General features: G+C 36.5%; 1 protein-coding gene across 6 annotated transcripts in view; it reads right to left on the bottom strand.

Moving 5' to 3' along the window:
- LOC134536770 (Ca(2+)/calmodulin-responsive adenylate cyclase) overlaps window positions 1–25489 on the bottom strand; it is a 183069-nt gene that overhangs the window by 15345 nt on the left and 142235 nt on the right. For 4 of the 6 annotated variants that reach the window (XM_063376686.1, XM_063376687.1, XM_063376683.1 and 1 more), the window contains 7 exons: window positions 22285–22405; window positions 21217–21336; window positions 12678–12839; window positions 9799–10018; window positions 8942–9066; window positions 5543–5726; window positions 664–2593 (listed from right to left, as the gene is read on the bottom strand). In XM_063376686.1, coding sequence (XP_063232756.1) covers window positions 664–2593; window positions 5543–5726; window positions 8942–9066; window positions 9799–10018; window positions 12678–12839; window positions 21217–21336; window positions 22285–22405 — 2862 coding nt within the window. The remainder of the gene's footprint in view (window positions 1–663; window positions 2594–5542; window positions 5727–8941; window positions 9067–9798; window positions 10019–12677; window positions 12840–21216; window positions 21337–22284; window positions 22406–25489) is intronic. The other 2 variants (XM_063376685.1, XM_063376684.1) reach the window with 1 other exon arrangement.

Genomic DNA, 25489 nt, shown 5'->3' on the forward strand with positions numbered 1-25489 from the left:
AAATAAAATTTGGCCAACACAAAGGTTAAATATAATGTGGTTGTATTTTACCATTTTTGTAATTTTTTTTTGTTAGTGCCAACTCACTGATGTTTTAAAAATTCCTGCTGGTATTAAAGATTTGCATATAAAGAAATCTACTCTTGTCCTGTCTAGCCTTCTTCCTAACCTGCTACTGCTGTTTAAGAATTGTGTGTTTTGGAAAACAGAACAGATATAAGCAGGAGGACTAAAATTTGGAAGGCAGAAAAGTCTGCAATTTGAGAAAGGTGGTCTAAATTAGTAAAATTTATTGTGTATGAAATACCCGAATAATTTTTTAATCTTACATTAGCTCATGGCAATTATTATTTCTCATCATTTGATCAACTTAATTTTTTTTTTTTTTGTTATCTGCGTAGCTCTGTCTTCACTTTCAAATAAAAATAAATCCGTCTTTCATCTTTGCCCGTCCATAAATTCATATCTGTGCTGATGCGATGCATAACACTTGGAGATGTAGTGAAACCTCATTACCAAGTACCCTACTTTATTAGTAAGTATTAAAACTAACTAACTCTAACTCTCTAACTCTCTCTCTAACTCTCTCTCTCTCTCTGTGGTGTGTGTTTTTTTCCCCAAGTTGCAATGAGCTTCAGCTGATACGAACACCCGAGCACTCACCTGGAGCCGGTGTCGGCGGCGGGGAAGCTCCTGTTCTGCACCTTCTCCGCCCGGGGCTCGCCGGCCACCAGGAGGTTGTTGAGCTCGTCGTGCTGCTTGCGGGCCAGCTCCTGGATCGCCGCCAGCCCCACCTGCTGCGGGGCCGAGTTGTTGTTGAGCCCGTGGCTCGTCCTGCACACCACGTACTTGCCCAGCATCACCTGGTTCACGTTGCGCAGCTCCTCCAGTGATATTATGTCCTTCCGGTGGTTCGTGTCGCACTTCGGCGGGATGTTCTTCAGCAGGTTCTGGTCCTCCAGCAGCTTCTGGATCTCACGCTCGAAGTTGGGGATCTTGTAGGCGCCCGCAGACGACGTGGACGCGTGGTGGTGCTTCGCCGCCGCGTCCACCACGGGTCCTGCCGAGTTGACGCCCGTGGCATCCCTGCACGGCGAAGTGGATTCGGTCGAGCTGTGATGCCTGTGGTGGTGTTTACGCTCCGTTTGACTAGAATTGTTCCTCGTTCCCGAACTTACGTGTGATTTTCCGGTGCCCTCCTGTCTGTTCTCCGAACCGTTCCCGACCTTGGAAAGAGCATTGTCGTCCGGCGACACGGCGATATCGGTTCTACTGCTACTGGAAGTAGCGGAGCGCTGCCTCTGAATTCTGACGGGTGAGCGCTTGCCCCCGCCACAAGGCCGCTGCTGGCCTATGTACTCGAAGCTGCCGCAGCTGTCTCCTTTATAAGAACCTTGTCCGTCGGCCGGTGCGGTCGGCGGACTGCAGCACACCGAGTCTATCGTGTTGGCGGTAGCAGCCAACGTCAGCAGAGTTGCGGGAGGAAGACTGTCCGTGTTGGTGGCCACGCTAGACTTCCCGCTCTTGCGAGAGTTCAAAGATGACTTCTCTCCGCGGTGACGAGCGGGAGAGAGGCTCCAGTCCCTCCGGCGAGAATTGCTCGACACAGAGTTGTTCCGGTGACTGGATGGGGAGAAGGAACGCGACGAGGAGAGGCTGTGGTGGGCCGGTGCTTCGCGTTCCTGCCCGGACAGCACGTTGTTGTTGTGGTTCCCGTCACCCGCCGTCAGCATGCACTCGAGAGACGCAGACGGCGAGTTCTCCAGAGACGACGAGGGGTTCACCTGAATGTCGGACTTGAAGAGCCACTGGCGAGCGGAGGGGGGTTCGCGAGGTGGGGGAGAGGGGGAAGGAGAGGCATCCGCGTCAGTAGTCCTGCTGTAGCTCTCGTCGGATGAACTGACACTCGGCGAGTGGTTGAGAGAGCTGATCTCATCAGCAGAGGAATGAACACGATGAGGTGTGGAGCAAGGGAAGTAAGGGGCTGTCGCACCTTGCAAACTCTCGTCAGAGTAGTGTCGCTGCAACGGAGCAGATCGATGCGGAGGCAGGGCGGGAGCGCTTCTCTGAGCTCTGCTGTGCCTGCCGTGACCAGAAGCTTCCTTGGCAGGCAACTTGGGCAGCGGCTTCAGGTACGGCTTGGTTTCTACGTTTGCGGTGAAGGCGTGGTTGCAGCTGCGGTGCGGAGCTGGGGCACTGCTGTTGTTGTTGTGGTTGGTGGGCCGGGGCCACGGGGGGACGTACTTGCACATCACCGGCAACTTGGGACAATGCACCGGCTGGAAGCTGGTGTAGTTGTGGGGGGGCAGCGGCGGCGGGGGCAGATTGTCCGCATCGCTGGGGTTGTGGCGGTGCAGCAGTTTCTTGCTGTTGGGGAGCAGGCGGGGCACGTTGCCTCCCCCGGGCAGCAAGGGCTCACACTCCCCGTGACCGGTCGTCTCCCTGACGGGGGGGAGTCGCGGGGCGCTGCGGGGACATCCTCCCGTACCCCCTGTGTCTCGGGGCGGCCGGCTGGAGCGAGCGTCCGAAGAGCCGGACTGCTGTAGCTGGTGGAGGAATGCCAGAGGAGTGGCCACCCCACCGTACATGTTGCCTGGGCAAACATACGGTGCACATCACCTCCTGCTTACCTTACAATATTGTGTGTTGTTTAAAGAAATTCTCTACATTTTGCTGCTTGCTATGTATTGTATCACACACATATATAAATATAATAAATATAAAATTAATGCTGAACAATTAATAACATGCGCTAAACTTTAAAATCCACCATTTTCTGAAAATTTATATTCATCACTTAAAGAGAGATGAAAAATAAATATGAAAACGGAGAATGAGTAAAAAATATTTACTAAAATAACTGTTGACCAAGCTTCCAGTTGTTTTCTATAATTTAATACGTATGTAGTAAACAATTTTATTAGTATAGTTTTTAAGCTTCCAGTTGTTTTCTATAATTTAATACGTATGTAGTAAACAATTTTATTAGTATAGTTTTTAAGGTCTCTTACAACTAAAATAAAATGACGGTTAAAATGAAGATAACAGTAAATATTAATCAGGGTTCGTACCCTCTTGGGCAATCAAAAATTAAGGAGTTTTTAAGGACCCCTTTAAGGATTTTAAGGATTTAAGATATACATGAATACCTACAAATATTTAAGTAAAATAAGGCATTATTTTTGAAGTCTCTAGTACATACCATAACTACATGTGATATTACGAATTACAATTTTGGGAACACGAATAGGTACATTGACCTTATCTTCACATGTAAATGAAATAGTAACTAAAATCTCATTATGTTCATTTTCAACACAAATTACACAAATTTTTCTGATAGAAAGCAAGGAAAATAATGTAGATATTGGAAAACGTACCATCATTTAAACCCACTAATTGAATAAACTACAAAGACCATAATTCAAATTTAAATATAGCATTTCTCAGACATAGAACAAATATAAAGTCTATAAAAAGCTAGCTACAAAAAAAAAATTACGTACCTTGCATATGTACTTTCAAAGCACTTTCACTCATTACACCAACATCCAACACTTTGTTACACCGTGCACACATGGCTTTGTGTTTACAATTTTCGTATTCATGCAACCACTCCTTGCAATCCTTTTTCAAAAGCCATGTGGCTTTAAAAACACACTTTCCTCCAGGCATTATAATTCGTATCATAAACTACGTCATGCTGAAAACTGAATGGTCCGCCATTACCAAAACAAACACGGACATGCCGCACTGAATTCTGGATAGTACTAATTCATTCGTCACACACCCAGCGCTGTAAACGTGCACGGCGCATGCGCCGAGCATTGTTTATTGCCGAAGTCGGAAAAGAAACGAAAATAACAGTAGTCATTACGTTCGCACAGTGTTTTTTAAGGAGTTCTTAAGGACTCTTGGTAAAATTTAAGGACTTTTAAGGGCCCTTATTCCATAAATGAAATATTAAGGGCTTTTTAAGGATTTTAAGGAGGCGTACGAACCCTGTTAATGTAAAAATAGACAAATACATGATCACTAGGGACACCTGTATTTCGCGATTTCATTTCATGTCAAGGTATTTCACAAAACCTTGTAGCTTTTTCTAAGAGTAATACGAAAATTGTGAAGGTGCAGCAGTACGGTGACCACATTATCATTGGCCCCGTCAAGAGCGGGACGACACCTCTCACCGACCTCAGCCAATAACCACAGGAGAAAAGCTACAGTATTTTATGAAATACCTTGACACTAAATGTATTCGTGAAATACAGGTGTCCCTAATGATCACAAAGAACCAAAAAAATCTACATACATATATGATACTTGAGTATTCTATTAATAAAATTTTCATTTTGGCCGTGCGGCCAATGTGTAAGTGATATAACTATAGTTTTAGACTGTTCACATAAAAAAGGTTAGTAAATACTAAAACTACTGTATTAAAATGCAGGGGTAGTTTGGTTAAATTATATCAAATAATGATAAAAGAAAATTACGGAAAGGAACTTGACTGTAAATTGGTCTAGCACGCAACTTTACACAGAAAAATGTTTCACTGTATACCAGAACGTTTTCAGTTCTTTTGTAGCAAAATTGTGTTAACATTTTGTGCTACAAATAGCATTGTATGACTTGACTCTGGGTGAGACAGAATAAAATAACTGCTGCATTTTGCAAGTCAAAATAAATATGGTCCAAATTTTGTAAGCATACTTTCAAGTGCTAAAGCAACTCCAATTTTTTTAAAATTTGTATTTTGATTGTTTCATAAGTTGGTAATTTACTGTACTCAAAGATAAAAAGCCTTAATTATTTGATAAAAATTTGCACAACGTTCATAGTAATATAGACATAAATATTAAAGTTACAAAATTTTAATGAGAAAATCACAAAGGCAAATTACAGTAAAAATTTGATCATGTACACCCGGCACTCTTTGATCCAACATTCTTAGGTTTAGAGAGTCGCTTATTACCACTTTTTTTTATTATCATTTAACTGTATTAAATGTTTTGGCAATACAGTTTAGTTCCAATAATCAGAATCCTGCTAATCCTAAAATCTGGCTCATCCAACAGAGTTAAGGATAAAAATAAATATAGATTTTTTTTTGTGTTTAAAAATTCTTTTCCATATCTTGACCCTATTATCAACATGTTTAGTTATTTTGTGCTTGTAAATATGTTAAAGGCTGTATTACATGATAGCTAAATGGGTATAGATATATATTTCACTACACGCTGTTGAACTGCAGCATACATTCGGCTAATCTAGAAATTTGGTGATCCAACCACGTCTCGGCCCTAATTCCTAAAGATAGCGGTTCTCCAATGTAATTCCATAAAAACTATACCGAAGTTCGATAATCCTGCACTCCCGTGATCCCCAATGTTTAAAGAGCCCTGTACCCAAGATCAATTTGATCCATACTGGAAAGCCCATTTTGTGATTTACTTTCACTTAATTTTTTTCCATAAATCAAAAGATTTCACGTATATTATCTTGCAAAAAAAAAAAAAAAGGCGGCATCCCAGGATCTCACCGATCTGCGATCCTGCGGCAGATGAGCGCGCGTTCTGCAGGTCGTCGACACGCACAGTCGCTGGCTGCTTGCGGTCCGTCAAGAAGTAAGTCGTCATGTCCCCCTTGCCCTTGACCTTGACCTTGCCGCGGCACTGGAACTCGTAGGGATAGTGCTGCAGCACTTGGTACACTTCCTCCGTCACCTGCCAATTCCACCGGCACAATGTCAACCGACAACCACAACTGCCTCTTAACTCATCAGTAATATTAATGTACTTTCTAGGATACAATATTTAATTTACAGTCAAGCTGTACCAATGTCAACATCAGTGCAAAACTTGCTTACAAATGTTAGCAAACAAAACTTCTTCTAGGGCAAAACTGTTAGTTGACCAATTAAGATGTATCGAAAAATCTTTACAACATACATGCAATTACCTATTTAGTACAATGACATAAAAAAAGGGAATAAATTGGTTTCTCATTTTTGTACACAAAAGAGAGAAAAATTAGTTGCAACCTTGCGTTCATTCGTGACGGATGTGTTGCCGCGGGCTCCAAGTTGATTTATCTCATTCAATCAGTTGTTTGGTGTATTAGTCGTTTGGAGTATTCAACATTAACTCCTCTATTTTAGACCAATCTGATCCCATAAAAATGCAATACTTATGGATCTTGTTTCAGATAAGTAATCGAACATGTTTAAATAATCGCCGAAGAAGTCGGGAATTATTTATACTGGTAGTCTTTAGCCAGCCAACACTGAGGTTAATAAGCTGGATGTACCATTACATATAATAGATAATTAATAAACCTGTGGAATTTTTGTGTGATAAGTTTGATGACTTTAAAAGTGAAAAATCGGTTTCTAAATACACAGTTCATTGATTCATGTGAAGAAACTGCCGTATTCTAACATGAACTCCTTCATTTAAGGTAAAATTTACTGTCTAAAAATGTTGGCGAAAATTCATATGATTAAAGATTAAAGGATTAAAGAAATCCTTGAGCTTACATAGCAGCACGAAAGGCATGATATCATGAACGGTTACAATTTCAACCAGCTTGCGGCTGACGATGACAGCTTCACTATTGTGTAATGTGCACGTAAGCCTAGGATCAAGACCAATGCTGAAGCTAAAAATAACCAGGAATGCAAGAAATAATGAATGCAAGTGGGCATAAGAAACATCCCTACACTCAAAACTATCAGTAAACAGGTACCGTAAAAAAAGACCCCTCATTGCAAGGTCATATCTCCAGTGAACTAAATTTATCCCATGTTAAAGTAGCTACACTCAAGAACAAATTTGACTCTTATGGTTCCTTCCATATTTCAGTTCTCGAAGAAGATTTTAAAAGGACCAGTTACATAGTGTTTTGGCCTAGCAGGTGCTTAATCAGCCCATTTCATGGAAAACTTCACCCCGATAAAATTATTTACAATGATTCTTCTCTTGAAAGTGTCTACAACATAGGCAGCGCTAGCCTCAAAACACTACCAACCAACGGCTCTGCTTTAATCCTGTCTCAGGTGCCTGGAGGAGCATTTTGAAAAATCTCTGGGCAGTTAAACACCAACAAATGTGTCTTACTGTACCAGAACATAACAGGTCTCAGAACTAAATCTACTGAATTCTTTGACAATCTTATAAATTCTCATTATATTACATATATGTCCAACAAATATTTGGTTTAACAATTTCAGTATAAATTCCCACTAATTCACTAACCAATTTCTGACTATAGAAATTATAGACAACCCTTTATTGACGTTGAAAGAACATGAAGGTGTTCTGACAAATATCTAAAAAACTTTATTTTACATCAATTCTACCTATTTATAACCTTGATTATCCTGGGATCGAAACTGTTCGGCTAAAATTTAGAATATCCTCAACAAAATCTTTTATTCTTTGGAACATCTATCTATCCCCACAAATTTCTCCAAACCTTTATCTTTCTTATTTTGAGTTTCTAAACAATAATCTTGCATCATATCAAGAGATTCAGTAATCCTAAGTAACTTCTATGTTCTTGGTGTTGACTGGTTCAACAAACAAACATCTCAAGTGTCACACACACACGCGCACGCGCACACACACACACACACACACACACGCACACACACGCACACACACACACACACACACACACACACATATAAAATAAGACACACCATTGTCTTGATTTTACATAGTCATGGGTTAATACAGAACTATACAGTGCTATAAAATCTTAGTACCTAAAATTTGTTTATATCTTTGTTTTGTTCTGTGACTCAAACAAATGAAACCATTGTGAAAGAAAATTTGTATTATATTAAATTTTGACAATTTCCCCTACACCTAGGTCCTACAAACAAAGTGAATATATAGGCCTTTATAATGCTATGAAAACCATGATTGTTCTAATTTTACCAATACTCCGACATTAACTACCTTGTGGATCTACTAACCACTTGTATATGTAATAACATAAATGACTTTATTCCAGCAACTAATGTAAAAGTCTCGGAATACCCTCATTGGTTTTCATTAAATACCGTGTTTTATTGCATAATCGTTGCACATTTTATACTAAAATTAAGTTCGAAAAGTAGGGGTGCGACTATTATGCAAAATGTTTTTTTTGTTAGGTAAAGTTATTCATAAAAACAAAACCCATTCATGGAAAGTACGTTTATTTAAAAAGTAGAGTATACAAAAGTACGCCAAACTATTTAAATTAATAAGTCATGTAACAAAACCTTTCTTCTAACTTTAAATAGAAAAACAAAATCTGTGACCTGAATGCGAGCCTGAACTAACGCGTAACTATCGTCGTAGTACACACCACGAAAGAGTGCGGGCTAACAAATGTAGTTAACTCGGCACTCAACAGAGAGCGCGCGTTGCATGCAATCGGCGAGATATCGATATTGATATTCGACTACGTGTGGACGCTCTATACGGGAAGCAACATAACCAAACATGAATTATGCCAACTAGCGCAGGCTACATTTTTTATAAACGGTACACCGCGGCGGCGCAGACGTACAGATAAAGGTTTTAACTTTTAAAAACGTCTTTAAAAGAAAATTTACACATCAGACGACTTCGTATTTCCGTTAATTAAATAAGTAAGTGGTAATTTCCGAAAAAATATTAGATTTCTACTTTACAATACATTGTTTTTACGGAAAAAATACCAACACAAAGCGATCGGAATTTAATACGGGGACTAAAAAAATCATGTGACGTTAACGCGAGAGGTTTTTTTTATCCAAATTTTGACGCCCTAAAAATATAGGTGCGACTATTATGCACGTGCGACGATTATTACATTTAGTTACATTTCAGACATTCTATTAAACAACAGGAACTAATAAAGGGAACAAATAAAGAACAGTAGAGTGAGCAATACACGTCCACATTACCTGGGTGTGGTTCGGCAACCCAGTGGAGTCCATACGACTGGCCACATTGACAGTGTTCCCCCAGATGTCGTACTGGGGCTTTCTCGCCCCTATAACCCCCGCAACCACCGGACCAATGTTCAGACCTGAAACAGTGCATTATACTTTGAAAAAGAAAGACTGTCTTGCAGCAGTATGAAATGTGAGATATGAGAGAGCAACAGAAAGAGAGAGCATGAGAAAGAGAGAGCATGAGAAAGCATATGAAAAAAGAGCATGAGAAAGAAAGAGAGGAAGAGGAAGAAAAAAAATAGTATATAAAACACATTTTTTATCATGTACAGTCTAAGTAGATCTTTTATTTTGTCAAAATAAAAACATGTTTAACGAACTGGCATCCACATACACAAATAGTATGTAGATTTTTTTTGTAAGAAAACCAAGGGACCTTCATACATACCTTTCTTAAAATATATTAATTAGGGATGGGTCGATTCCTCGTTCTCGGTTGTCGGTTCCGCCGGTTCTCAGCAAATTAACCGGCACCGAGAACCGTAAATATAATATATAACTACCGTGTATAATAAACCAGTTTTTCGTGTTAGGAACTTTGAAACTAGTATTTTCAACCACAGTCGTGAGTAATTGCCCCAAATAAGGCTCAAGTGATCATGGCTTTATTCCGAGAATTTAGTCCTGCGGCTTCATACCGTGAATTCGTGTGGAACCACGGGACTTAATCACAAACTGTCAATTTAAGTTATCCTTTCGGTACCTGCGAACAGTCGACATATGTTTTCTTCTGGAGACAAAGAAGTTATACGATCGGCAAAAAAGCTATGTATTGGCGCAGCTGTAACAGACACAGGGTAGCGTACCAACTCTGAGCATAAAGTTGTTGTAAGAATTCTCGTTGATGTTGAGCAACTTGTCCCGCATGGCAAACACGAACTCCACCAACGTGCTGAGGTGCAGTCCCGCTGTGCCGTCGTCATCGTCCAGGATCCGCAGCTCAGGGATCAGACCCACCGCCGCCATGTACGTCGAGCCCACCGTCTTGATCTTGTCTATGGCCTTGAACCTCTCCTCGCCCAGCAGCTGAAACAAACAACAACGCAGGCGTGAGCGACACGGTGCGACAACGCAACATTTCAACTAACACGTGCAGGCACAAATGGGCCCGTCTAGTTCAGGCATGCATCTGTGTTAGTGATGTACGATGATGAATGCGACGCTCGCTGATGCTTGTAGCGGAGTATCTCCTGTGGACTGGTGCACAGTCTTCTCATAGTGCATAGAGCAACTATGAGTTATGAGTAGGGTTAGGAGTTTTCCGCGATTGCGGGATATTTCGCAGAATTACAAGAGTCCAGCAAAATCGCAGAATCATCGCAGAATCACCGATTTTGCTGTACCTTTTTTGTCCATTTTGAGTGCAGTAATAAATAATGCGTGCAAAGGTTATGTTCTCCCAAATAATATCTTAATTATTATGGGCAGAGTGAATAATTTCCAAACAAATTATGAAACATACGTTTTTATATAATTAATGCGGCAATGCCGTTAAAAAATACAAGTTTGAATTACCAAAATATCACGCACGGCAAAATAAATTTCGTTTGCAGAGAATCCAAAGATAAGATTATAGGAAGAAGCATATTTTGAGCGAGCGATCCTACCGGCGTTTATGAAACGACTGTAGTCACAGTCGATGGAAATATGTGCGCATCAATTGACTAATCGATCGATACAAGGCTTTGAATACGAAAGAATGACCTTATGGCCGTTGGCGCAAGATGTAGGCCACACAGCATATTAATATATATATATATATATCGTGATCCACTGAAGTAAATGAAAATGTCTTTTAGTAAATACGTTTTTAAAGAAGCCAGCGGGGGTAAAACAGCTATTCAAAATTGTTTTTGTTAGCTCGTTGGAAAAACTGGCTTCTTTAGGTTGTATATAAATGTTTCAAACGTGATAAACTATTTTTAATAAATTGTAGAACTTTACATTTCTTATCGCAGAATTTCTTGTTTTCTATCGCAGAATTTGTGTTTCACTATCACAGAATTTTGGCCTTTGGTGTGCAGAAAACTCCTTATGAGTGGTAACCGTACCATTATATGGTGGAGAAATTAAGATAAAGGTGTAATGCAAGGGCCTTGAGTGCTTTCAAGATTATGTACTGAATGTTTCATGTCTAAAAAATTATTCCAAAAATACGTGTTTTAGTCATTTTCACTCTTCTAAAAATATTGTAAAAAAAAAACCTAACTTCTCATCTGCCCTCAGCGTATTCTTAAATGCATTTTATAAACACCCGTGTGATATCTTGAGCAGTTTTCGAATTGACTGGTCCACCACACTCTTGACGCGCCCCGGATGACCTTGTGCCAGTAATGAACCGGGACAGAGTGAGATGAAGCACTGGTAAGACACTGGACTTGCATTTGGATGAACTGGGTACGGATACTGGTCCGGCCATCATGTTTACAGTTTTCCATGGTTTCCCGAAATCACACCCGACAAATGCCAAGATGGCTACCCATACTAAGCTAATTCCTTCCCTGGTATCCGTGGGTAGATGTTTGATAATCTTGTATAGTAATAATAATTCTGTATTTTAGGTTTTTAATTTGATAATCTTGTATAGTAATAATAATTCTGTATTTTAGGTTTTTATTTCATCTACAGTATGAGTACCTTTTTGACAGTCAATGCCTTTAAAAAGTAGGTAGATATATTTTATTCATCTGATTTACTAAAACAAGATTACTGAGGTAAAATTATTTTTAGAGGGAAGGAATGGACCAGTCAAATAAAAAAATTCTTAAAATATCATCAAATACTGAGTTTAGTGTATAAAAGATGACATTTAAGAAAAAAATGCAGGAAAAATTAATAAATTCAAATTAAAAAATACACCCCTTTAGTTATCAAAAAAATTTTGTTACTGCACCCAACTACAAAGTGCTCTCAGAATATTTGGTAAAATTCAAGTTATAAAAATTAATACTCCTAAGATTTAGAGTTTCTTCAAAACTTTAGTTTAAGTGGTTTAGCTGATTTAAAATTATTTGACTCCCCTATCTTGAGATGTAGATTCGGATTAAAGGAGTGTATTCGAGGCATTGTAAATATAAAAAAAAATGATTTGGAGACAGAGTCATGTGTGGCCAAACAAATTAAGCTGGTTTAGGTCGTAAAGCCATCAATAGTATTTTGCATTTATACTCCCTAAAAAAAATTCTTTTCCTCAGACAACTATAGATGGGAGTAGTGTCTAAGGTTGTAATCAGTGTCTGAGGTTGTAATCAGTGCCTGAGGTTGTCGGTCTAATTACAAAAACTGTAACTTTGTTTTTCTTTCTTACATTTTCTGCCTTAGTGAATAGTCCACCCAGGTCCTTGTAACCAGAAGAAGGAATCAGACCCACTGGTGGGAGGGATACGTAAGCACAGCAACAAGCACACACAGGGGCGCAACAACAGGGAAGGGGGGGGGAAAGGGTATTTTGCCCCCCCCCCCCCCTTCTCTGAAACCATGAAGTGGGGGCAAAGTGCTGTGTAATCAATTTTGAGATAATAAAACTGCTTAAATAACATCATTTTCCACCTTGAAATACAAATTTTCCCGGGGGAGGACCCCCCAGCTTCAATAGGGGGATCGATGATTCTTTATAAAAAGGTATACTACCCCCCTTTGGAAATTTAGTTGTTGCACCCCTGAGCACACGCAGGGGCTGCATCACCTCGTCGAAGTCCGCGATGATCTCGTTGAGCAGCCTCAGGCACTCAACGCCCTGGTTGTTGCCGTCCAGCTCCGTGTAGAACTCGTGGTAGTTCGTGATGGAAGCAAACATGACTCCCACGCGGGAGTAGCTCTGGTGGTACAAGTCCTGCGACAAGGTGTTCTGTGAAGGCACAGCCTTCGTCGGTTAAGCATGCCTACGCTACGGAAGCCGCACAAACCAGCACAACTACCGCCCGCTAGCGTTAACGCAGCTACAGCCGAAGATCACCAGGCACCAACCGGCGAGGTCTCGCGAGCGATTACTATCATCTATGGCAGAACCTCTATTCAACAGTCCTCTCATTCAAACTAATATTTTTGTTCAACATTTACATTCATGTAATCAACAACACAATGAATAAGGGCTTCTCCTAATTTAAACCTTTCTTCTCTCTGATTTCGGCACACATTTTTTTAAAGCTAGGAAATTTTTTTATTAGCCGTGAAAACAACAAAATATATCATCTACTGAAATTTAACTGCAAATAAAAAAAGTCATGCCCAAGAAAATATGTAGCGATTCAGTCATAGGTCGCCAGCATGTAGACTGGAAAATGACAGTACATGAAAATAAAATAATAAAGTGCATTTATAAAATTGGGCTTTATAATGCTGGCAGTCTGGCAATCTTGGCTTCGTCCACAGCAGCTACCTCACACAACTCACAAATGTTATTTACAAAACCAAATGGCAATTTAAATATCACAAAAGGAATCATAAAAGCTGACATTATAAAACAAAAAATATCCTTTTGTTACGTTACGCAAATGAAAAATACATCACTAATAGAGACAAGATTTTATGGGTTTTATTTTCAGGCCAATTTCTTTTTTAAACCAGAAGATTTTGGTGTTATTGGTTTTATTTTTTTATGAAATCTGATTATTAAAAAAAAGATAGCATATTACTGAATTAATATAATGGTTAAATGTTCCATTATACTAATTTCTCCAAAACAGTGTCATTTTGACTTATACATGACACACTTTTTCAATATATTTATTTGCAATAGGTATGTCTAACATTTCAGAACATATAATAAAATAAATCTGTAGAGTATTACTGTGTTTGAAAAATGTTCTAAGGTCATAATAAAAATGTGAAACTAATAACAGTTGCAAGATTAAAAATTGTGAACTTTTACCTATCTTTGTTTATTAAATTTTGGTACAAACATCATCTAAATAAATTACTTTCACTGAATTTTAAATATTTAAAAGTTTAGGTATTTTTACTAGAGTTAAGTTTAACTGAAAATGCTGATTAGTTTTCTTTTTGACGTGACGTCTAATAAATCGATGAACGCCCGCTGCATGCACGAAAAAGTGTCCCATAACGAACATTGTCCCACTACGGATGTGTCCCATTACGCTCATTGTACGCATGCGCCGTATCTCTCTTCCACTCGATTTGACTTTTCATTCATGTTTTCGTCGTTTGAATTATTATTATTATATAATTTAACGATTGTCCACCGATTTTCAGGACAATCGGTACGGTTATTTAAAAGTAATGTTGAATTTTCAAATATGTTTTTAACGAACAATGGTGTTTTACAGTTACACATAATAATTCAAATTACACCCGGAATCTTTTGCACAATGTTTTAAAAAATATTGTAACACATTATAAATAAGTTTGGTGTATTTGGGATGCGTGTTTGTTATAAAATCGTATTATAAAAATGAAATAATATTATTCCCCTACGGTGCTTCCATCTACGGTGACGGACACGAACCAAACGAATCGTGCTCTCTATCAGCTGGCGCGGGAACCAGGCACTCGTTAATACATATTTTCCTTTGTTTATCACGAGGGGCGTTATTATTAATTAATTATAAATAAAATTTTGTGCCCGGGGCCACAATTGCATATCATTTTGAGCACTGGAAGACATAAAATCCTAAAATATTCTCCACAAATTTTAATATGTGGTTTTGATTGCTTATTACAACAATTATTTTGGCAATAAAGGTTAATTATGCTTGCATTTTAAAAATCTGATTACCAGTATAATTTCAAGTATTTGTCCTTTTATTATTAAAATAAAAATGATTAAATTTTATTCATAAAAGTATGCAATCATTTCATAAATGTTTTGTTATGACGTCACGTTAAACTATTGTCCGTAAACCAACTTTACAGACAACCAATTTTTTTTTTGTGATGTATACTTGAATTTCGATGTTATATGGTGCATTGACATGCTTTTCTGTGTTATTTTGGTTTTATTGCAATTCACCAAATAATCTTGTCCCAACATAAAATTAGCATTCAATCTACATAGTTAACAGCACAAAACTTCACAACTCAAAACCTCTTAACTACGTACATACTTTTGAAAAACTTAATAAGCAACATCACTGAAATTTCTTTCTGATGATTTAGAGTTCAAAATTATCAGGAGCAATGTGCAGATACCATTATCAACCATTAACACTGAAACTACATCTAGCCTGTTGGCTCCTTTGATTCACTCTCATCTCACACACCCAGAGTTGTCAAAGTTCTACATCTTTTAATAGTAGTATATCTTTGTCATTACAGTCAAATCTCAATAATACAAACCTGAAGGGACCATAATTTTGTCACTTTGCAATAATGAGGTTTGTATCAACTAAACTATCACAACATTTTCTCTAAATTTTTATATAATTTCTAAATCAAATTTAAATTAATTTAGAAACATTTTTCATGTTTAGGACATGCATATCACACAATTAAAAAAAAAATTGAATATGCTTCAAGGAAACTTGTGCACAATTTCATACAGCACTAAATATACTTTTTATAGGTATTGTAAAGTTATATTTTAGGATGGCTACACCTGTGGTTCATAAAATATTTTTTATTGTACTCATTTTTAAAGGATTTAAGACAAGAGTAAAAGGAAGGTTTAGAAACTACCTACAAAAAAACATATCATTATTTCTAAGCTTTTCCCCCTCACCTACAATGAACCAAAGCAATGGCATCAGTATTATTTAAGTTAAAACTTGACATTGTTTCTTTACATTGTTCTGGGATATTTGTATTAACTATCCTTTACTTCCGTACTACTAGAACAAAAAAATCGTTTTATTATACATAAATAGAGATGGTGATTTATAGCATTTAAAATAATGACATTTAGCATTTTGAATTTGAAATTTAGCATTTTGTAGCATTTAAAAAACACAATTTAGCCAATTCTCTCATTTTACATTACTGAAGAAAAGTATATTTTTAAAAAAGAAACTGTTGCTTGCCGTTTTACCGACTTTTTTTCTTCAACCGACTTCTCGGTGAATCTTTTTTTTTTTTTGCAGCCTGATGTCCCTCAGATTTAATGTGCTTTTCAAGTAAATCTTTTTTTTCCATTCCAGATGGCGATTACATAAATTTCGCATTAAAATATTCGTATCACTTTCCTATAACTGTTCACTTTTGTATTCATTTATGCGGTTGCGAATGGACGTTTCGTCTCATTTTTACCACGAGAAATAATAGTATACAACACATTCACGAGTATGCACGTATTTGTAAACACGTAACATTCCACAGACTACACAAAAACTCGGCTTTCACGTGAAACACAGCCAGAAAATGGGACTTACAATTGTTAGCACAACGAAGCAGAGATGTTGCAATATGGTGGCCTAAAAACTTGTACTCTGCAAGATGACGGACAATCTTCCAGCTAGTTGTTCTTTGCTTTGTTTACAATCGCGAAGCACGGATGGCCATTCTACATTCAATATTTATGAACAATAGTGTTGTGAATGACGTCACAATAAGATACTTGTGCTGAATACGCCATAAAATGATGATTTCTTTTGATACTGAACTGAAACAAAATACAATCGGTAAATAAATTGTGTAGAGTGAAGACGAATCTACGTTTTTTACCTTGATTTCGCATTTATCTCGGAATAGTCTAGATTTAGCATTTTATAGCGGAAAAAATATAATTTAGCATATTTTAGCATCTATTTAGCAAAAACTAAAAATCACCATCCCTATACATAAACCATACTTTTGTACTAAACAAATTACTTAGCACTATAACTCCTATGTAATTTCTACGAACTGTGAGAACACTTTGTTAAAAAATAGATATGTACCTACCTACTATCAGGGTTTTTATTAATGAGGTTTCACTGTGTATGCTACTCAACTCCATACTAAAACTAATATCCCCGAGTTTTTGGATTGTAATTTTTACATGGTTTGTCTATCTCTATTGCATTTCCTATTAAATAATTTACATTATATTGGCAAACATATACAGATTATAAATAACTTTTTATTCCTTGTAAGTCTGATATTTTATACACCTATCCCTCACATAGCACGGCTTCAGATTGTGCAAATTCATTTAGCGCGATTTTAATTTTACTGCACCAGTCTCAAATAGCACGTCTGTAAACTTCAGTTAGCACGAAATCTCGGCAGGCAAAAAAAAAGTCGAGCACGATGCCACAAAGTCTGTTTCAACTTATGTGAACATGTGCTGTGGGATACATTTAGCCAAACAAGGGGGAAAAGAGAATCGCGCGCATGTCTGTCTACGCTATCGGCTGTTGTACAAACATCAGCTGTGGCAAGTTAAATTGCGGCTATGGAGTGTAAAGGACAAAATGTTTTTTACGTCCGCGCGTTTGCCGCCGTACCGTATCGTTGTCGCCTGGCCACAGACCGGGCCGTGAACTCAGTCTAGCCAGTGGCAGGGAATTCCACTCAAAAAAATGCAACGTCTGCCCATTCAGCTGCCGGTAACTGTACGTGCTTGATCACTCATAATGCATCGAGTTCAAGTATTTGAGACAAAACTAGAAGTGTTACGGCGTGCGATTGTCATGAAGACCATGCTTATGTTGGTCGCACTTTAGTTTTAAGCAAGTCAACTGTGCGCACAATCGTACGAAATAAGGACTCTTACCAAAAGTTTATATAAGTCTGATGCTGTTGTTTGTACTAGCGGGAATATATTTGACATTAGATACCGGAACAGAAATGAACAGATGATTCACGTGGAAAAGGTTGTTATATTAATGTTGCAATGAAAAAAAATTGGCTTGACAGAATTGGTGTGAACCAGGTGGTGATACGCGAATAAGCACTTTAATTTTTGAAAAATTAAATTATAACTATCCCGACAGTAATATCGGTTTCACTGTCAGTTAAGGATGGTTTGGAAAAGTACGCGACGTGAGTTGAAGGTCACGCCCAGGCGGGCAAGTCAGCCAGCCGACTGACGATAAAGTTCATAACCTATCTCCCATTACGCAGTGTCGTATTTGTCAAACAAAGTGCGATGGGAGGCATATAAAGATAAATGGTGCGACATATTTATAGTTAAGTGTTATTCAACGCATTTATATTACGTAAAGTATATTTCTGCACAATTTTGGAACACATTAAATAAATTAGCCTTGCTATTCATGGAAACTAATGCTCCAGAATACGTGATTTTGAATAACACAAGCATTTTTAGGAACAAATTAGTCGTGCTAAGTGAGGGATAGGTGTATATGTATTCACAACCAGAATCACTACAAACTACAAAAACTTTATGTTAAGTAAAAATAATTCAAACTTCAAATAATACTAAAAAAACACACTACAGAAAAACTAATGCAAATATTTCTAAAATCTCATAGTGACAAGTTTTGTGGATTACACCACTTTAAAACAAAACAGTTCTGAACATATGAGACGAGGTATTTTTGTTTTGAACTACTCATCCTTGATGTTTTCACATACCCAGAAACAGACATTATCGAGAATATAGGATAATTGGTTAAAAGCATTTGCTGTGATTGGTTCATATGGGTAACCACAATTGGTGAAGAGTTTAACCAAACAGGAGAAGTCAGTTTAAAGAAGTCAGGTGAAACGACAGTGAGCTAGCTTCAAAAGTAATCCTTAATACCTGTGGTTAATAAAGTACAGCATTTCAGATATAATTTAATTTCCATACATCTTATTTTATATTAAAAGACTTTAGAGATCACTTTTATTATTTTTTTCATTAATTTTTTTTACTTTTATTTGTAAACATAATAATCTAACCTTTTTTCCCCTTCTATGGTTAAGTGCAAAACAAGGCAGTCAGTATCTTACCTCGACCACACGCACAATAAAATAAATTAACCTTTTTAAACATAAACACACACATATTTTGATGAAATTTTATCATGATTGTTATTTTAGTTGGCGAATTAGGGCTTTTTGATTTTTTTCTTTATCAATTATTAACATCACCAAATGATTTGAGTTTTAAAAACATTAGCCATTAAGAAACACAACAATTAATCCTTTGGGTACATATACTACTACTTAAACATCCATATACGTACTATCTTGAAGTGTCAGTTGCAAAACTTAGCTGGGAGTCCACATAAATCTGTAATAAAACTTCCCTGACTTTTCTTTTAATTTCCATGACAAAAATTACAAATTCCTCTGAGTAATTTTTAAAAAATAATTGATCTTTTATGAAAAAAAATACTTTGACAATTCAGTCTCTGCCATTCCCATAGCAGGCCTAGTTTAAACCGAACTTTGCATGCACATTTTTTTAAAGGATCGGGAATTTCTACGACTACCAGGATTTCAGGGTAAATTCCCTGACTTTCCCAGACCCATTCAAACTTCAACCGACTTTTACCTGATTTTTCCTGACTTTCCTAAATGTTGCTGAATTGAAAAGGTAACTTTTCCTGGTAATTATTGACCATAAAGTATGAGATATGTCAACGAAATTGTACAAAACTCTAACACCATCAATTCTTAGTATTCAAATACTTTAAATTCATTAAAGAGTTTTAAATAAAAATATTTTAAGAGAAATTCAAAAATTCAAAATGGTAGCTCTTGGGTAGTTGACAAGGACTATATTATTTAACAAAGAAGCTAAAAAAAAGTTTGTATCTGCCCCAAGCTACATAGATATGGGAATGTTAGTTTTAATGAGTTAAAAGTTTCTTCAAAATTTTAATATCTGTATTCTGTCATAAATCGTAGACTCCAGATTATCCAGGGTAATGACTTGCAATGGGTCCATAGATAACCGAAAAACACGGTTAAAGCAATGCCAAAAAAAAAACTAACTGAATTTTTTCTATCCTGACTATTTAGACAAACACTGTAATCACAATCCCTCAAAGTAAGGCCCTAATTCATTCCCGTGAAACAGAGCGCTAATCACATATGTTTTTTTCCATAAGAGAGTATTTTGAACAAAATAATTTGTTTTCCAAATGGGTTAAGTTGTTTGCTGACTACCATTTTAATCAAGATACTAGTCCCCTTAAAATTAATTTTCAGTGCTAATATGTACCTAAATACATTTGAAGTACATTTAAATAAATGTTGATTAACATTTTGAAATTAAACAACCTAAAATTAAATTTTAAAATTCATGTACTGAATTGTTTACATAATAGGGCTTGGACATGACATTTTTTTTTCCTACGTAGGCACTACCATTTCCGAGTTACAAAATAATAATGTTATTGACATAGAAAATTATTTTCCGTTCTAATAAGAATTTAAAAAGCATAAACTTAACATTATCTATTATTAGAAAGATTATTTAACCTGTTAATATAATTCCCGACCACTACCATTTCTGAGTTACAAAATAATGTTATTGATATAGAAAATAATTTTCCGTTCTAATAAGAATTTAAAAAGCATAAACTTAACATTTTCTATTATTAGAAAGATTATTTAACCTGTTTACATAATTCCCGACCGTGTTTACTAAATGCGTGTCTGCCATGATTTGCCACTAGCGCAACCTAGTAGTGCAAGGTAAACTAGCCCCAAAGCTTCTGGCTTTTCTGTCTAGAGATGCTGTTGACATGCAGGATGGCGGAATATAAACGTCTGCTGAACACATGAGCATCGTCGGAAATAATTATGCAATGAAGGAAGCCAATAGTTATTGTGGAAAAGCAAAATATTGTTTGTTGATTCGTAACAACATTATTAATTCATTTCATTGTTTTTAATGCAGCACAAGTCCACTGCTAAGGGCACGCACAAATATAAAAATTAAAAAAATTATTTTTGTTTTTATAGTTTATGAAAGTGAAATATGCCACGGTTAATCCGCAAACCGGATAACCCACACCCACATAATCTGGAGTCTACTGTATTATTTATTTCTGACTCCTGTGATCTGAACTCGTATTCAAGGCAATCACTGAATAATCAAATTCGAGATCTGTATCTGAGAAAAAGTGAATTTGACCCATCACCGTGTTTAAGTTACACGTAAAAGGTGATTCGTGGTTACTAAATGCACGAAACGAGAGCATGCATGTACGTGCTGGAACAGCAATAATGTTAGAATCAACCACACGGACAAGCGGAACGAGTCTGCAAGAACATCAGTCACCTTCGGTGGTTCTGCCAGCGGCCGCGGGTATGTCGGACGGCAACTAGCGCTACGCTACACAGTACGAGCATGCAGCAAGAGAGTACGCTGAGTCCCACACCAGTCTCACCATGTTGCTACGGAACTGGTTGTCGAGGAAGTGGGTGGCCACGTGCGCTGGCAGGAGGTTGAACAAGATACGCTTGTTGCTCGTCTGGAGAGCGTCCATTTCCCTCCTTTCTTCGTTAGCCTGCGCCAAACCCACCCTTCAGCATCCACACACACACACACACACATGCGCAACTTACACAAAAGCATCGAAGTTCATCACAGCTTAAAATTTTTATTTGAATAATCACAGTTACTACTTTGTTTTTCATTCAAGTCATTGTACTTGCACAAAAAAATCTAGTGGCATGACCCTTTGATAAATAAAATCAGTACATCTGAAAACTGTCCCCAATAAATTAATGTTGCCAAGATTGTGAAACCTTAAAAGAGTGGCAGATAAAACACTACAAGCTCTCATGGTAAGCAAGACAGCCATACAAGGGCAGAAGTATGGGAATGTCCTGCCTTGGTTAGACTCGCTGGCGAACTGTGTATCATGACAGCAACGCATGTGCGGATGGTTCACTGTTTCCCCCTCACCCCTCACATGTCCCACACAGCACCCACACCGAATGCTGACTAAAGCTGGCAATTGGTACGGTATATGCTGGAGCAAGAACGTCTGAGATTAATGAGCTAAGAAAAACTTGGCTGCCGTCTGAAGTCACACACTTGAATAAATACACTTATTTTAGACTTTACTTTCAAATATAAATTTTTTTACTCAGTATTTTGCAAAGAAATACCGGATGTTTCATTGACTTATGGTGCTCTGCCACTCATTTTTATACTAACTACTAAGTGAAAGATATTTTGCTTTATACCCAATAACATCATGTTCTATAGTAGAGAATATAAAATGTCACATGATGTTGTCATCCTTACTAGTTTACAGTGAAAAAACCTATGGATTAATTAAATGACCACATAAGAGGAGAAAATAGAATCACTGTATGTATAAGCATCTGTACACAAAGGAACAACTACCCCTGCAAGAAACAAAACAATTTGGTAGATGACAGTGGAAAACAAAAAGAAAATTAATAATAAATGAATACATTAAAACTTTATGACTGTGACTTCTCACCTGTATCTGCCACAAGAAATCAAGACGAGCTGTCCACTCCACCTGCCTCCCATGAATCACAATTGCAAACAAAAACATGAGAATGTGAACAACTCCCAATGCATGCTGTGGAACGACAGAGCTGGAACAAACAAAAGTAACAAGAAATGACAACCAAGAACAACTTGAGAAAAGTAAATTTTAAATAAACACTTATAATACCTAATTCATATTTGTTTTCAACTCCTGTTGGCTCTCAACTATGTGGGGGAAAAAAAAAATCGGAGTTTAAAGGATGAAGGAGCATGAGTAAATTTTCTCAGACTAGAGGTAATTATAATTTTTTTTCAAAGATTTTTTTTTAATGGGTTACATAATAAATGTATTTTTAACAAATTATACACACAATAAGATTATTTTATACAGTAACTAGTAAGACTTGTTTGATTTGATTTGATTTGTATTAGTCTATGCTGTTTGTGTTGTCAAAAATGATTCCTCAATGTCTGTTCCCATAGTTCATAAGCACTTTGTACACAGGTGTTTTTATTTCAAATATCTTAATTCCACTGAAAAAAATTGTAAGATTTCCAAAGTACATAACTAGTGTTGGGCCGATTCCTAAAATATACCGATTCCGATTCCATTTTTGATTCTTAAATTAAAGGGTCGATTCTTCGAATCTGATTCCGATTCCTTAATTTTTATCTGACAATGTTCAACAGAGTAATATACTCAGAAAAAAGGTTGTTTATGATTTAAAAAATGTAATTGCATTGTGTTTCATTTTCTGTGCATAAATAAACATTATATACAGCTTATATAATGATAAAAAACATTTTCATTACCCTCAAGTTATGCTACCTTGAATTTCTAGAACAATTTAGCCTTTTAACCTTGCATATAGTTAGACAAAACACATGTTCAAACACTGCCAATAATCAAAGATGTCTTATGACATAAATTGTAAATAATGTTATAACTTAACCAACTTTGGATACCTTACATTATCAACTCAATTTATTTATTGTAAAAAAAATAGGGTTTGTACGGTTAGGTTAAGAATTTTATTTTCAAGCACAACTAAATAATGATCCAAATAAAATGACAATATAACCTCGTTTTTATATATTTCAAGGGACCAGGGCCAAAAAAAATAAAAAAATAAAAAGAGGGAAATGTAAAAATAAGATAACAGAGATGCTTACTTTAATATATTAACTAGAACTTAATTGTCTCACTTAGTGAAAAGAATAAATCCATCCAGTCTTGCAGTTCTTCACAACCGTAAAGAGAAAATAAATTTTCTGTTCTTGAGTAAGAAAGATCTGTGCATGTTTAAGCATCTCAAAATTTCCACATTTTATGGTGAGATTTCTTTACACAAAATATTTAAACTCTTAAAATAATTGCGTGTTAACATTTAATTCATTTCAGAAATTTTTGGAAACAATTCTGTTGAACTAACACAACTACTTTCAAAAGATTGTTTATTTTTAGTAATAAACATTTACGAACTTTTCAGCAGAAATGTTTGGAAATTCAGAATTGCCAACTGCCTTTCCAAAATATTTCTAATGTAAAACGAGCATCGCTAAATACGCAGAACAGCAAATTGGTTATATTGCTTTTAACTTATATTTTAATATGGTCGCAGTAATCCACTGTGAATCTCGTTAAAAATTTATTTAATTTATAATTCTTTAAAGTTTAAAGTGCAGAGATGTGAAACATCTTAATTTTCACGTTCACGTCACCAAAGATTTGGTTCATGGCCGTATGGTTTACCATGGCAGGTAGTACAAACAAAAAATTATGTTGTTTACAATGGCAAACGTAGCTGCCACGATCAATTAGTTAACGTTTAGTAAATAAAATTTACATTATTTTCTTTAAACATTGATGGTTTTGTCTAATTTTTTTGTAGGTTTACTATTAAATGCAGTGCTGCTGCAACGTAATTTCCAAAAAATGCTTTCGCTTAAAGCGGGAAAGTAGATACTGCATAGTGGTGCACCGATATGACTTTACCGATTACCGATTCGATTACCGATTATGAGAGCAATAATCTGCAGATACAGATTCAGTTACCGATTATAATTAACAAATTTTTTTAAGTGTAACAATGCACACAAAAATTTTTCTTCCCATGTGAATTTAATAACAAGATTAGGTAAAATTGAGAATACAGTTATAATAACAGTATAAAAATATATTAAATACACTATTAAGTCATTGCAAAGTGTAAATTAAATTAACTTCTATTTATATTTGTTATTGTAAACAACTTGAACTACAGTCTAATAATTGTAATTTACAATGGGTGAGTTTTTGTTGCGGAAAACTAGCATTATTATAGACTATCACATAAGGTTGCATAGAGAAATTACCGTTTAACAATGTAAACATGTTGCTATATTTTGTTCACTTGAGTTTAAAGAAAAATGTTTCCACACTTCACTTTTTTTCTCCCTAGTCGCCATCTCACTATAATTATATAAAAATGACTCAAAACCAATTCTAGCACATGTGATTTTATTAATGTTGACTGAATGTATAAAATTATAAATATTTTTTCACTTTTCACGCCACATACAAATAACACAACAATGGATAATGTTACCAAAGACGCCCATAACGAGTTTGTAAAACGCAGAGATAAACTCTAGAACGTATCGGGACCACGATTTTAAACCGCTACTACGACTCGAAAAGATTGATTGTCATAGAATCCACTGCAAATGCTTGTATTTTGATTGCGTGCCATCTATTTTACGTCTCTGGCTATAGGTAATGTACAAGGCCACTAAACAAAAGACAGAACAAAAGACGAAACGTAAATAAACGTGTAGGAAAAATGTATTTTTTATTGTTCGAGGCAATGAGATTTATTAAATTTAACGAAATATCTGTAATCTTGATATGACGGAGTTAGATGAATTTTGTAATATATACAAATATTACCGTATGTCGTCCTAAAATGTGTAACAAAATATTACACGGTAAAAACCTACTTAATTACGCCGGGACGTAGATAATCGCCAAAGTAATCGTTAAGATAATCGCCGATTACGATTAATCGGTAAGTACCCATAATCGCCGATTACGATTCATCGGTATCCGCATCGGTGCACCACTAATACTGCATTTTTACTGTGGGGAAAATGGCGATGCAAGTAAATAAATACGTTAATCATCGAAATTCGTAAATTTCAGTTCCATAAAA

This window comes from Bacillus rossius, chromosome 11 (genome assembly GCF_032445375.1).
Source record: "Bacillus rossius redtenbacheri isolate Brsri chromosome 11, Brsri_v3, whole genome shotgun sequence".
Taxonomy (NCBI): domain Eukaryota; kingdom Metazoa; phylum Arthropoda; class Insecta; order Phasmatodea; family Bacillidae; genus Bacillus; species Bacillus rossius.